The 14500-nt window shown below is 50.1% G+C and overlaps 1 protein-coding gene across 1 annotated transcript in view; it reads left to right on the top strand.

Moving 5' to 3' along the window:
* The window catches only part of LOC102254584 (protein-cysteine N-palmitoyltransferase HHAT), a 110890-nt gene that overhangs the window by 18932 nt on the left and 77458 nt on the right, over positions 1-14500 (top strand). The window contains exon 3 of the mRNA XM_005866244.2: positions 2468-2503. Coding sequence (XP_005866306.1) covers positions 2468-2503 — 36 coding nt within the window. The remainder of the gene's footprint in view (positions 1-2467; positions 2504-14500) is intronic.

The following is a 14500-nucleotide window of genomic DNA, read 5'->3' as shown; positions in this document are numbered from 1 at the left end:
CTTATGTGTGGGCTGGTAGTGGGAGAGATTGTTTTCTTAAAAGGTGATGAGAATAGTTGTGCTACAGTTAGGTATCTTATTTCAGAGGCAAAGCCCCATTTCTATCTGTTGGTGTTGGTCTTATGTATTTACATGTAAAAGTTGATGTATTAAATAATTGCTTTTGAGTTATTTTGTCTTCAAACTGCAATGTACAGTGAAAACTGCCAGAGCAGACAGAGGCGTTGGTGCCTTAGTACCATGTATCATTCACACGTTGATTCACTCAACAGGTATTTATTTTTATTTTTAGAGAGAGAGAGGAAAGAAGAGGGGGAGAGAGAAAGAGAAACATTTATGTGAGAGCAAAACACCAATTGGCTGCCTCCTGCACATCCCCTGCCAGGGATGGAGCCTGCAGCCCCGGCTTGTGCCCTCACCCTCTGGTGCATGGGAGAATGCCCAACCAACTGAGCTACACGTGCCAAAGCAACAGATAGTGAGAATTTGCTTGGTGCCCTCAAGGAGTCTGCAGTCCATGAAGGGAGAGAACGTTTGATGTTGATCACACTGTGTGGAAAATCTTGTTGACTTTGCCGTTCTTTGCCAGTGGTTATGTGCTGTGCATTGCTGACTTCCCACTACCTGGCACATTGGAAGCACATGGTGAATATTGGCTAAATGCGTCAGTGGCTGGATCCATGAAGGGAATAAGCACAGTCTTTGGCACTTGATACGCGGAGCTAGCTATGCGGCTGGGGATGAGGACATGTGGTTTTATAAAACAGGGACCCATCTTGCAGGGTTGGTTGTGAGGATCAAAAGAGATAATGTGCAGAGTGCCTAGCACAGTGCCTGGTATACAATTCTAAAAAGAAAGAAAGAAAAGCCTTATTTCGTTCCTAGTCTAGCTCCATCTATCTCAGGGGTGGGCAAACTTTTTGACTCGAGGGCCACAATGGGTTCTTAAACTGGACCGGAGGGCTGGAACAAAAGCATGGATGGAGTGTTTGTGTGAACTAATATAAATTCAAAGTAAACATCATTACATAAAAGGGTACGGTCTTTTTTTTTTTTTAGTTTTATTCATTTCAAACAGGCCGGATCCGGCCCGCGGGCCGTAGTTTGCCCACGGCTGATTCTATCTGTACAGGAAAACAAATGAGAACGTATTTCTAGAGACTTCATTGGTTTGCTCGTGTTTAAAGACACGGCCTCTCAGCAGAGCCCCACCCCCGAGCCCTTTGGAAGGAGCGGAAATCAGCTTTACCCTGGCAAAGAGGAAACCCAGGGTCTCACTCGAGGAAGAGAGAACAGTGCTGGAGGTGGGTGGTGGTGATGGTTGCACAACAATGTGACTGTACTTAAATGCCCCTGAACTGAATATCTAAAAACGGGAAAGTGGTACATTTTATGTGAGGCTTTGTTTCTCTATTCTCATCTACCGCATGTCTGTGATCTTCAAATAGATGCTTGAGGGCATAAAAGAACCTTGCCATTTAAAGATACCCCACAAGGAATCCTGTTTTAATGTCAGTTGTCGCCTGCCATATGGCCGGTGGGCTGAGGTGCCGGGCAGGCTGGGTGCTCCTGGGACACGCGTAGGGGCGGAGCTGGAAGCGAGGGAGAGTCAGACCCCACTCCAGGGTGAGTTTCTGTGTCCAGTGCTCATTGTCCGTAGAGAAGGCATTAACTCGGGCTTTACTCAGGCAGATCACTAACCCAGGAGGCCAGCCTGGTGGGGAGGGGGACCACACAATCATTGCTCTTTATAGAGACTCAGGAAATTTAGTGGCGTCCAGGGAAGCCTGTGGCTGAAAGCCTCTCCTCCTACCCTTCCTTGGCTTACTGGGTGCCTGGTGTGAGGCCCAGCTCAATGGGAGACACACCAGCAGGTATGGGGAGCTGCTTTATTCCCACCCTCCTTGGCTGAGCCAGGTGGGGACTGGGTTGCTCTCCCTGGTGGAAAGCTGCAGGGACTTGGCTGCGAGGAGCAGGGAGACCACAGCGGAGCCTTCCCCGCTCCTGTGCTCCCCTTTGGCCAGTGTGGTGTCAAGTATATTTAAATGTATTTTATTGATTTTTGAGAAAATGAGCATCTGAGACAACTAGTGTTACAAAAGGACCCACCTGTTGGAAAAATGGAAGGTACCTGGGCCCTCCACGCCCAGGGCCTTAATTCCTAGAGAGAGCTGAGACTTGCCGACACGTTTGCCACCAGAGAGCAGTGGTTCTGCATCAGCGTCGCCTGGGGGACGCGTTCAGGTTCATGGCTGGGTCTGAGGCGGGGCCTGGGGGTCTGCATGTGCAGCAGGTTCCGCGATGCTGCTGGCTGCTCCAGAGGCCGAACTTCGAGAACAGCGATCACAGAGTAATCCTTTTCTTCCCCGTGCTCTGAATGTAAATTATGTCTGTTTGTTTTTTGCCACGTCCCCCATTTCCGTCAACATCTTCCACTGATATGCTTGTCTGTGTCTCCTTTGAACAGGTATTTTGACGTCGGCCTCCATGATTTCTTAATCAGGTAAGCCAGGAGTTTCTATTTTCCATATCACTGAGGAGCATGTCTATGAGGGAGGGCTGACAGGAAAACGAAATCCCGTTCAATATCTCGATAAATGCGGGCAGCTGTACACTTGTCAAGAAAACACCACGACACTCTGTGTTTCCGCGCTTTCCCAGAATCACACCGGATTATCCTTCACAGACAATCGAAAGGAAGTTCATGTTTAAAGGGGTTTGCATCTGAAGTGACAGTTACACGAGAGCTTGAACAAGCTTGATTCCACCCACTGGGCATCTGGAAAGACAAACAGAAGAGCACCAGCTTGTATTCACGTATCAAACAGCCCCCTTCGCCAGTTTCCCCACTGAGTTTAAGCTTTTTAAATGGAATCTGTTGGTTGTTTTACAGTCATAAGTAATTGAAAGATTACAGATGGCAGTTCATATCCTAGTTTATTGGTGATTTTTACCAGAGTTGTCTTATGGAGCATATTAATTCCAAGTAGCTATTAAATCAAACAGAGGTTAAATGGAAATATACCAGAATATTAACAATGTGGGTAAGAATATGCCTGAGATTTTTTTTTTCTGCTATCAACTTCGGTGTATTTTCCAGATTTTTTTTTTAAATTGAGCATGTATTCATCTAACGGAGGTGAAAATTATCATTAAAATGCCTGTCAAAAATATATGTGGGAAGCAATAATGGTTGTGGAGGGAGTGTAAGCTGAAGATTAGAAGGAAACCAGAAATCATGTTGAGTGATGCGCTTTCTGCAAACGCCTGGCTCTAAATGCGAATTAATTCTGACTGAGTCTGCTCTTAAATAGTCTGCAAACCCCGTGTGACTCCTGGAAAGGGTGGGTCAGTTCTCTGCCTGCGTGACCATCTCCCTGTGATGAAATGCTCTCTCGGGGAAGTGGACATAATCGGCATTGCCTTTATCCTAAATCAGCAGCATCGCCTCTGTGCTGGATTACACCTGGCCGTGTTCCCCGAAAGGCCATAGCACCGTGTCCTTTCTCCAGGGCCTTGTCCTGGGCTGCACCTTGAAATCCCCCCCATGCACCCCAGACCCGAGGACGATGGACTGTCCTGGCTTTCTCCAGGACGTTGCACACAGTGTATGTACCGCTCCCCGTGACACATCAAGGGTGTAGATGCATTTCAGCAGGAGGGATAGAGGACCGGGCGGCATGGGAATTCCATATGGAAAGTGATGAGGACAAGCTGTCAGGGTGTGTGCTGCAGGGAGCAGGTTGGACTTTCGAGTTCGTGTCTTTGGTGCTCTGAGTCTGTCCGACTGCCGTGCTACTGTTCTCGTCAGTCCTTGTCGAGGATGCAAGCTTGTACTTCCCTTAGGTTCTCTGGTCCCTTTCTCGAGGGCAGGGAACATGTGCTAACCACCTCGCTATGATGACACGGTGTAGTGTCAACTTCAACAGACATCTGTGGTGGGGGTGAATGAATGAAACGGGGCAAAAAGGACAAGGAGGGTGAGGATTAATAAGAAGCTGTCTAGTCATTTATTCAACAAATAATTGAGCCTACCTAGACGTGCCGCTCCCTTGGGCATATCCTGGAATACCGTCCTGAGAGAAACAGACGTTTGATTTAGAGCTTTCCCTGAGCGTGCCCTTTCCAGGCTGTGGCGTGTGACTGGAAGTGGGGCGGCGGCGTGGTCTCCCCCTGGACCCTCCTTCCTTTCCTCCTGGGCTCCAGCCCTGTCTTGTCGGGTGGGGAGGAGGGAGGAGCGGTTAAGTCCCTGTGATAAACGGGTGCTGGGATCTTCTCGCCCTTCTTCGTGGGTGCTGGTGAGATGCTCTAACGCGTCCCCTTCATCTGCGTTCCGTGAACCAAGCAGGGGGAGAGGAAGGCTTCTTTTGGCCCTGCCGCCTCTCGGCAGTTTTCTCCCCCCTGGTCTGGTAGGCAGAGCAGATAGCATGTTCCTGGCGCATTCACTTGGGGAGTGAAAGGTCCGTCTCCCCTTCCTGCAGCCATGCCCGGTCTCTGTGACCAGGTCTCTCATCCTCCCTCCCATGAAAACCAGACACAATGGGTCCAAGGCCGCCTGTCACTATGTGAGCCAAAGTAAGCAGAGACGGGGTTGAATAACATATGAGCATTTATTCCAATAATGCCGGCAGGATGGGGACCCTGGAAATTCTGCTCGCACCCCCCTTGCCAGTTGGCTGGTTATATACACGCGAGGGAGAAGAGAGCTACGTTCACTGCAAGTGTAACAGGGAAAGGAGAGGGGCGGGTCTGTGGTCCGGCCTTTGGGAGCAGCAACTTTCTCACCGCGTGGATGCTGTCTACCCACAGGGATGTGTCCGAGGCCATGAAACGCAGCGATGCCTTCGCTGCTTTAAATCGGGATCTTTAAAAGGGTTCTGTAATCCTGCCAACGAAGCTACAGGATAAGCGAGGCTTAGAGATTTTCTGTGGCTTTGGTATCCCTGACTTTCTCTAATAAGGAAATTAAGAGTTTGCTCATTTGGTTTCAGGAAATTTTGTGAAATTTCTGAGAAATCAACCCTGACTCTAAGAGCAAAAGAAGGCTTAGTTTCCATGCGGAATGCTGGTTCCTAACATCGCTGTGGGAGGCGGGGTTGGGGAAGAGACTGGGGAGAAGGCGATGGGGACACTGTAGCTGCCTGTCAGCCCCATAGGGACCGCAGGCCTCGGCAATGCCAGCCTGTGGCGGAAAGTCGAAGCAGGTCTCCCCACACCTGCTGGGGCCTTCATTAGTTGCATGCTCTCCTAGGTGTTTCTCTCCTACGTACCACTGAGCAGGCACCTGCAGGCAACCGACTTCCTCCCGGCCCTGCCGGCTCACACGCAGCCTAATGATTCTTCCTGCAGGCTTCATGCCGGGCCACCGCCCTGGTGCCCTGCTGGGTCCGTGTGCTCCTGTCACATTTATCTCGGATGTCTGCGGGCATGGCGTGATGATTACTCACACCACACAGAGCAGAGATAGATGCATTTCCCCCCAGGGTTTTGTAATTTATTTGTTTGTTTAATTACATGCTCTTTTTATAAAACATCCCTCCCATGCCCACTCAGCAAATCTCCTGCATCTCCTACTTCCTGTGCATCTAAGCGATGATGGAATTCCTAGAGGAAGCCCAGATAGAGGGGGTCTGCATTTCCTGATCCCAAGCATCCTGAGATCCTCACAGAAGCACGCCCACTGTGACTGACTTCCCAGCCACCTGCAAGGGCTGTCTGGATGGGGTGAACCCCTCTTTGCTTTCTCTCCGAGGACGTGCTCTCCGCGGGATGCACTTTTGGAAGTCACTCTCTGGAAGAGGGTTGGCATTGCATCACGTGTCCTTAACTAGTCTTCCTGACCAGCCGTCAGCTTTTTGTGCAGTTGCCCAGCTCTGTTGGGGCACCACAGAAGGGCACAGAGGCCTCTGGGGGCAGACCCAGTGGACAGATGCACTCCTAGCCCGGAGGAGGCCTGCGGCTGGGCCTAGGGCTCTGGGTTCCAGGACTCGGCCTCAGACGCCAGCACCTCTGCCACCTGTCGTGCCTGTGCCTGTGCCAGTCTCACTTTCTTATCTGCCAGGGAAGACTGACCGAATCCAGGGTTTCACGAGGACTGGGTGAGATGATCCATGAGAGAGAATTCGGGACCATGGTAACGTATTGTAAGGTCAGTCACCAGCCTGTTGCTCTAATCCTGTCGGGCGAGGGGCTGGGCAGCATGGTGACTTCTTCATGCTCTTTCCTAAGGTGGAAAAAACATAGCCTGTTTCCAAGGAGTAGTAGAAATGTAACAGGTAGTAGAAGTTTTAATAGGCGTATACAAATAATCTCTCTTTCATAGCTGATGATTTGCTGGACATTGGCTGGAATCCCTGAGGTTGGGAGAGGGATAGTGGAAGGAAGGCCGGTCACTGATGTACAGATAGCTATATCCACACATCAGATGTTAGGCGTGGACTGGCCTTTTATCACAGAAGCCACTTAGAGGGATGCTCTTGCTGTGTGTGTGTGTGTGTGTGAGTGTGTCCCTCCTTGTGCTGTATCTGCATGGGAAATATAGCAAAGGTTTTGGCTGAAAATTATGTGGGGGTGGGCGAGAATCCCTAGTTATATAGTATACCCATGGGTGTATTTCCAAGAGCTAAAATGCAGATAAAATATATGGTGTTCCAGATGAAACCAAAACAGCAGCAAGAAGGCGTCGTTGCCAGCTGGTTTCAGTTGTGACCAGGCCACTGAAAATAAACACACTGTGGAATCTGAAAGCCAACAGCCTGACCCCCTCCGTTCTGAGCCTCGGAGCCTGGAAGAGCAGTGTGGGGGTGCACGGGGCGATTCCAGCCGGGGCAGCACCCTCACTCACACAGCCGCTCGGAGGGGCAGGGAGCGGATACCTGTCCATCAGCCACTGCCTGCCCCTGGCCCTCTGACTGCCGAGGACTAACTGCCGTAAAGTGGTGGAATTCCTGGGACAAATGTTTTCTTTTAAATTGGGGATTATGCTTTTAGAGCTTTAGTAAGCTCATCTCTACAGCCTCTGCTATGAACTGTGTAAATAACTGGAAGACATTTGCTGAAATGAAGACATTTCAGCCCACAGACCCTCCCCATCCCCACTCACCAGCCCGGAGCCTCGGACCCCTGGTGCTGCCTGGTGGGTGGCTCACAGCCACTGCTGGGGTTTTGAGATGAGTTTCACAGCAGCTCTTCGAAGCGCTTGCAACTCTGATGAGACAGAATGTGTCCAGTTCTCCCCCGTTTCCCACTGGGAAAGCCAGCTGTCTGCCGTTTCCACCCCAGCGTGGCCGTCCCAGTCGTGCTGGCTGGGCGCCACGTTCCTGCCGGTTGACTGTGGGCTTTGCAGCCTCCCCTGTTAGTGACTGTGTTCCTCCCGTTAGTGACTGTGTCCTTCCCATTAGTGACTGTGTCCCTCCCGTTAGTGACTGTGTCCCTCCCGTTAGTGACTGTGTCCCTCCCGTTAGTGACTGTGTCCCTCCCGTTAGTGACTGTGTCCCTCCCGTTAGTGACTGTGTCCCTCCCGTTAGTGACTGTGTCCCTCCCGTTAGTGACTGTGTCCCTCCCGTTAGTGACTGTGTCCCTCCCGTTAGTGACTGTGTCCCCCCCGTTAGTGACTGTGTCCCTCCCGTTAGTGACTGTGTCCCCCCCGTTAGTGACTGTGTCCCTCCCGTGCTGCGTCATGTCGTGGGAAGACCAAAGGGGGCAGAAGCTTTTCCTTCCCATTTGAGCTGGAAAAGGACCCGTGTGTCCCAATGAACAGAAAGCTAGTGATGTCACTGGGCATTCAGATAACTGATGTGGGGCTGATATGGGTGATGGGGAGAATAGCCAAGGCACCTGTCATATAACCCCCCGGGGCTAGTGTTTGGGGGGGCATTTTGGAGGAGGCGGGATTTCCCAAGCTTGGGGCTACTCACATGTGGGACCAGCTAATTGTTGGGGGGCTGCCCTTTGCCCGGCGGGTGGTTAGCAGCATCTCTGGCCTCTGCTCACTAAATGCCAGTAGTACCCTCAGTGGTGACACCAGAAATGCCTGCAGAAAGTGCAGGTGTCCCCAGCGGGTGGGGTGGGTGGAGGAGATCTGCTCCTGGTTGAGAACCACCTGCTGTAAAAGAAATACCACGTCCGGCTTTGAACTGTAGATAAAAGAGGATGCGGAAAAGGTGGCCTCAAGTTTAAAATGACGTCTGTCCGTGGCCTCTGATACAGCCTCCCCAGTTGCCTGCAATCATGTCTAAAAAAACTGAAAAAGATGAGCACAAGAAAACCGGAAAGTAAGCCTGGGACTCTGCCTGTCATCAGGCCCCATGAGAAATTTCTTTTAACACGGCCCTTGGAACTGGCCTGAAAAAGGAAGTCGGTGGCCCACGGATACTGGCCCTGCCCTCCTGTCTGTCCCAGCAGTTCAGAAAGGCAGGTTCTGTTCTCACCAGAAAAGTGGGCTGCCCCCCGCCCCCTAAACATAGTAGTTGGCTTTGTCCCAATGCAACTGTTGCATTCCCTCTCCCTCCCTTCTTTCTGCTCCACTGTGGAGACTCCAATAGCAACACGATGAGTGGACAGGATGCGGGGAGGTGGGGCTGGCCTGTCGGCGGTGTGTACCCGCCCTCCATCCTCCACAATCACTGCTGGAGGGGACAGGGCAGACAGAAAGGGCCTTGCCAACACGTCGGGAATTGCCACTTTAATGTGTCATGCTGGCGAACGGGGCAGAGGAGCAAGGAAGTGGGGTAGGCCCCCTCCCTCCAGGAAAGGAGACCTTGAGAAACGGGGGTGGGACTGTGCTGGCACCTGGTCTGTTCTTCACGTGAGTCGCCTGAGAGGAAGATTGGACTACTAAGAAGGCAGAGAACACAGTGAAAGGCAACGAACGTCCCCTTTACTTTTTTGAGAAACTACAGTCATTCGAAGTCCTCGTTATTTATTTTACAAAGAGCTATGCGGTGGTTCTGTAATTTTTTGGGGGGAGGGGGGAGATTTTGTATTTTTTTTGTAGTGATATTGTAAAATTTTGTAGAGGTACTATAAAATCTTTAAATGATTTGCTCTTTTTTGTAATTAAAAATTTTCTTTAAGTGGTTGTATATGTTTTGTATTCTTTTTTCTCCATATAGACTTTGATGAGAATGGATTCATTATATGCCACAATTTGCTATTATTGTACATCATGTAAATGAGTTATTTCTATCACTGAAATATGATGTCCAGTATAATATAAAAAGTAAAAGAAATATATTCTTTTTTGATAGATATCAAGTTGTTGATAGATACTATATTTTACTTCACTTAAAGATTTATGTAGAGAAAAAAAATAATATGTAACCATTGAAAAAAAATCCATTATAAAGTACAGGGCATATCACCCCATGTCTCAGGGAAGAGCACCCCTGTGAAGTGAGTTAGTGTAAGAAGGAGGAGAAATACTTTAAAAATGCTTTACTCTCCGCAGTATGAGATAAAATGTGGCATAAAAGAAATAGGAATGATAAGCCATCGTAGAAGATAAAAAAGGGAAGAATATGGAGTGAGGTGAAATAAGAAGGAATTACAGGAAAGTAAGGATGCAGGCACACAATTAAAATCCGCTTTGGAGAGTGTGCAGATGGGAATCGGCCCTCAGAACATGGACGCGAAGGCAGCCTGGAGATGCCTTCCAGAGTGTGGAGAAAACAAAGGGGAGAATCTGATGAGAGAAAATAGCAGCTCTGAGGAATAACCGTGGGACGGTTGAAGTTCCTGAAGATGAAACCAGAATCAGGAGAGCAGAAGCAATTTAAACAATAAAGAAAAATGGCCTGGGCTTGAAAGGGCTGACCATACTACAGACAATACACAGGAAAGGAGCCGTGTGAAGGCACGTGGGTCATTGTTTTGAGATTACTGAACAAAGGAAGATGCTGTACAAGAATCCAAGCAGAAACAGGGTGACGGACAAGGAGCAAAAAGATGTCAGACCCTTCACGGCAGACACAGTGAAACGATGCCAACTGAGTGCTGAGAGGAACAGATGGTGGCTCAGCAATATGGTGTCATGTGGAAGGAAGTGTGTTAATGTGTGAAGGCAACAGGAGGACTGCTCTCAGAATGCTCTGGGGTGTCGGCTGTGGTCAAGCCTCTTCTCCTGGGCTCCCTCCCCTTGAAGGTGTCCCTGAGCCCCGGGCCTCCAGCTAACCTCACTGGGCCAGGAGTGGACACAGGTAGGGCGTAACCTGTGATTTAAGATCTGGAAAGTAGAGATGAGCTGGGCCAACTAGATTCTTCTTCAAGGGTTTTGGGATAGAGACAATGTTTCGGTTGGTACTGAGGGCTGGAGCCAGAAAGTCGCAGAGATGAGGGTGTCGTTGGCACCAGGGCAAGTCAGACGATGTGCAGGCAAACCTTCTAGGACAGCGGTTCTCAACCTGTGGGTGGCGACCCCTTTGGGGGTCGAACGACCCTTTCACAGGGGTCCCCTAAGACCATCGGAAAACACATATATAATTACACATTGTTTTTGTGATTAATCACTATGCTTTAATTATGTTCAATTTGTAACAATGAAAATACATCCTGCATATCAGATATTTACATTACGATTCATAACAGTAGCAAAATTACAGTGAAGTAGCAACGAAAATAATTTTATGGTTGGGGGTCACCACAACATGAGGAACTGTATTAAAGGGTTGCGGCATTAGGAAGGTTGAGAACCACTGTTCTAGGAGAAGCAGAGACTGAGGAGGCAGGAAGAGTGGAGAGAGAGAGAGAGAGAGAGAGAGAGAGAGAGAGAGCAGGGTCAGAGAGAAGCAGAGAAGTCACGCAAGGAGACACAGTAACTGTCTCACTTCCTTTCTTGCTCCCTCGAGGCCTTTGACGTTTGTCCCGTGTCCTTACTGTGCATCCTCTTGGACATGAGCACATGTCTGTTCCTTTCAGTCAAGAAAAGTTCCTGCTACAAGGGCATTTTTAGATCATCAGGGATGGATTAAGTATACTGCCTCGCAACCTTTAATCAAAAAAGTCTCTGGAAGTAGAATAAAAGTGATAAGTCAGTGAAGATTGGATTTCTCTGTGGGAGTCTCCTCAGGCTTAGCACTTAATTTACCACTAAAACCTAAGGTGACTTGTTGTCTAGTGAACGACGCTGGGGTCTGAGCCCCCCTCTCAGGGTGCAGAAGACGGCAGCGGGCTTGGTGTTTCTTCTCACAGTGGCACCTGAATGAAACTTATAAGTGAAGCACGTTGTTAGGGCTCATTACTCCTAATTTAGGCGATAATCCTATAATGTGACATAAAAGATGGTCCGGAACAGCCTCTCTCCCAGGTAGCATTTATCATCAGAATTATAATTGAATTTAAATGTAAATACAATGATGTAGCAAACGTGTAGTCATCCACAATGTTGCCTAGGAAGGAAACTGGGAAAAATATACCAGAATATTATATTGACGTGGTTTTCTTTGATGGTTGCGGGGAGAGGTGATTTTTCCCTCCCTCCCTTCCTCTCTGTCCTCACCCCACAGAATGTATATGTGTATTTGCTTCAGTGAGTCTCAATTTTTAAATGGATAGATGAACTATATTTTAAAAATTAGAGATGATACTGAGCAAATTTTGCTTCGTTCTAAAAACCACAATAACAACTGAGGAAGTGCCGGGCACTGTGCTCAGGGTCTTTGCGAGCACTGTCCCCCAGATCCTGTGTGCGAATCCAGTAAAGAGAGTGCGGGTTGTTGCTGTTTCCAAACTGAGGAAACACGAGGTCGTTGAGGTCTCACAGGCAGCTAAGGGATTTGAATCCAGATCCACTCCACTCCCGAGTCTTCTCTCTACCCCCGCCACTGCTTCCTTTGAATAGGCCGGAGATTGAGGCAGCCCTGGCAAGATTGTGTCCCAGGGCTGGGGCTCAGGGTCTCACCGAGTGTTTCCATTCTGCTCTCACTGCTCCCCCGTGGACACCGAGGCACAGGAAACTCGGGGAAAGCTCCCACAAACACTTGGGAAAGGGGCCTGGCCCCGCCGCCCAGGCCAGGCAAGCAGCTGGGACCTTGGGCCTGATGGTGGCCGGAATTGGTGCCCTGGAGGTGGGTGCCGTGGCGGACGGGGCCACATGCTTCAAGAGGCTCTGCTTAAGGGGATGCCAGGGTTAACAGGGACAGAGGCAGAGCTACAACAGGGCCTAGAAAAGAGCACATCTCTAATACATTTTTGTAAGTTGAATGAATGAATGGACAAACGCAGAACAAATGGGTGAATGGGTGGATCAGGGTCCAAGCTAAGGACCTAGAGCAGGAACCAGGGGACTTGGTGGAACTGGTGAGGCGGGTGGGTGGAGAGGTTGGGGGCAGGGGTCCCACTGCAGCCTGATGCTCTTGCCACATCCAGGGCTCCGTTCCCCTTGGTGCACCGGGGACCAGGTGACCTCACTCACCTGTGGGAAGGCTTAGAACTTGACCGCCAGGCTCTCCTGGGTTCTGTATTGAGCCTGTGGCAGTGAGGCCTTTCAGGGAACGCATTTTGTTGGTTGTAAACGGAGATGGACTGGCAGAGCCTTCTGCAGGGGTTTATATTCGGAGCCCGTGGTCCTCTAGTCCGAGGTGACTTGGCAAGGCTCCCTGAGCCCCTGAAATTGTATGAAGACGAGTGTGCGGAGGGGCAAGAATCCACAGCTCCAGACAGTTCTCCAGGACCCTAATGGGAAGATACCTGCCCACACGACCCACAGGCTGCTGGACGGGGGGCACCCAGCACTGTGTGCTTCTCAGGATCCTGCCCCATGTTAGAGACAGCTCAGGTTTAGTGGTGATTCTGAAAATTTGAGCCCTTACAGAAGGTTGGTCGTTCGTATTTTGTTGTTGTTGTTTAAGTTGTGTTTCCGAGTAATTCCCCGAGAGGCAGCCGGGCGGCTGGTCCCCAGCCCAGCCTCCAGTGACTTCAGTGATTAATGCTTCCCCCCATCATTATTCAAGATAAAACTCTGTCGTCACAAGGAACCACTTAATCAAAGTGCCAGGCATCCTCTCGGTTATAAGAAATGTATTGGAACAATTCTTTTTAAACCCCAAGTCATAAAACCATTTTAAACTTTAAATGTCATAGCAACATTAACGAACGATTTATTGAGGGGGAAAACAAATGGGTTTATCGGTCCCAGGCTGCTCGGCTAACAAAGGCACCTCGGAGGCGAGGCTTTAGCCTTTGTCAACAGACGGGCAAGCGTCACAGAAAGGAGCCGCCCCGAAGAACTTGGTCAGGTTGGAGTTTTGGAAAGTGAACCGGGTATTTTTACTGTCTCTGGAGGCCCTTGCGGCTACGCCTGAGCGGATTTTCCGAGAAGTGGCCGAAAGAGACTCCGCCAGGGAAACAGGCTGTTCTTGCTGACAGGCAACTGGAATGCCAGGAGTTGAGTTCCCTTTCTTTCTGCTCCAGCACCCACGGCCACTGTGAAGAAAAGTATAGAAGTTTGCAGGCACATCGTTCCGCGGCATTACTGCCGGCCCTGGAGTAACTGTCTCCCCCTTTGTATCCTGATGGCGGCTCTGACATGTTGTTTCTCGGGATAAACTGAGCTGGGGAGAACGAGGACAAGAACACGTTTCGAGAGAGCTCGGGGCACTCAGTATGGACTAGGATGGGATTTTCCGTGTGGTTTCCTCCAGACCTCGCATGCCTCTCAGAGTGCTTTGGGGGAACGCTTGCATCTTTGGCCAATAACCAGCGTTCTGCTTGCTTAAACCGGAAGTAACTTGCGTGTCAGACTTACCTCCTTCTGAGAGGTCCTTCTTGGATGCCTCTGCCTGTGCCCGCGCCAGCTGCCATGGTGGGTTACCCGGGAAACAGACTCAGATGGAGGTTTGAGTGCAGGCTCCTTACTGGGAAGGGCCCTGGGACCAGCACCTTTGAAGGAGTGGGGAAAGCAGGGTTACGAAGGGGAAGGTGGACTGCTCTCAGCTCAGAGGCCACCCTCCGTGGGCCCCTCGGGTCACTCTGGAGCTGGGATGCCCTCACAGTTGTCCTCCCCTGAGACAAGGAGGCTGGACCGCAATCGCCATCTCCCTCGGCCCTGGCCGGATAGCTCAGTTGGTTAGAGTGTTGTCCCGACGCACCAAGGTTGTGGGTTCCATCCCCCGTCAGTGCACATACAAGAATCAACACAGGAATGCATAAATAAGTGGAACAACAAATCGACGTCTCTCTCTTAAATCGATTAAAAGTATTCATAACTGCCTCCCACTTGACCAGTCAGTGGATGCAGCTGCCTCCTGGGAGGGGCTGGCCTTTGGGTGAGGCAGCTGTCCTTGTCTGAGAGCAGTTCCCGGGGAGAGACTCAGCTTCCTGCTCTCAAGCAGGAAAGTAAATGGATGTGTCATCAAATACTATCAGCCTCATCATTCCCTTTGAGGAGCCTTCCTTGACTTTCTCTCCTAACAGGATGATTCTTGCTGTCCGCTTTGCTCACTCTCTAGTCAACACACTCTCCCCCTCCCCCTGCCCTCCTCCCCCTCCCTCTCCCTCTATCCCT

This window comes from Myotis brandtii, unplaced genomic scaffold, assembly GCF_000412655.1.
Source record: "Myotis brandtii unplaced genomic scaffold, ASM41265v1 scaffold2254, whole genome shotgun sequence".
Taxonomy (NCBI): domain Eukaryota; kingdom Metazoa; phylum Chordata; class Mammalia; order Chiroptera; family Vespertilionidae; genus Myotis; species Myotis brandtii.
The sequence above is the reverse complement of the archived record's forward strand: the minus strand, read 5'-3'. Positions and strand labels throughout refer to the sequence as shown.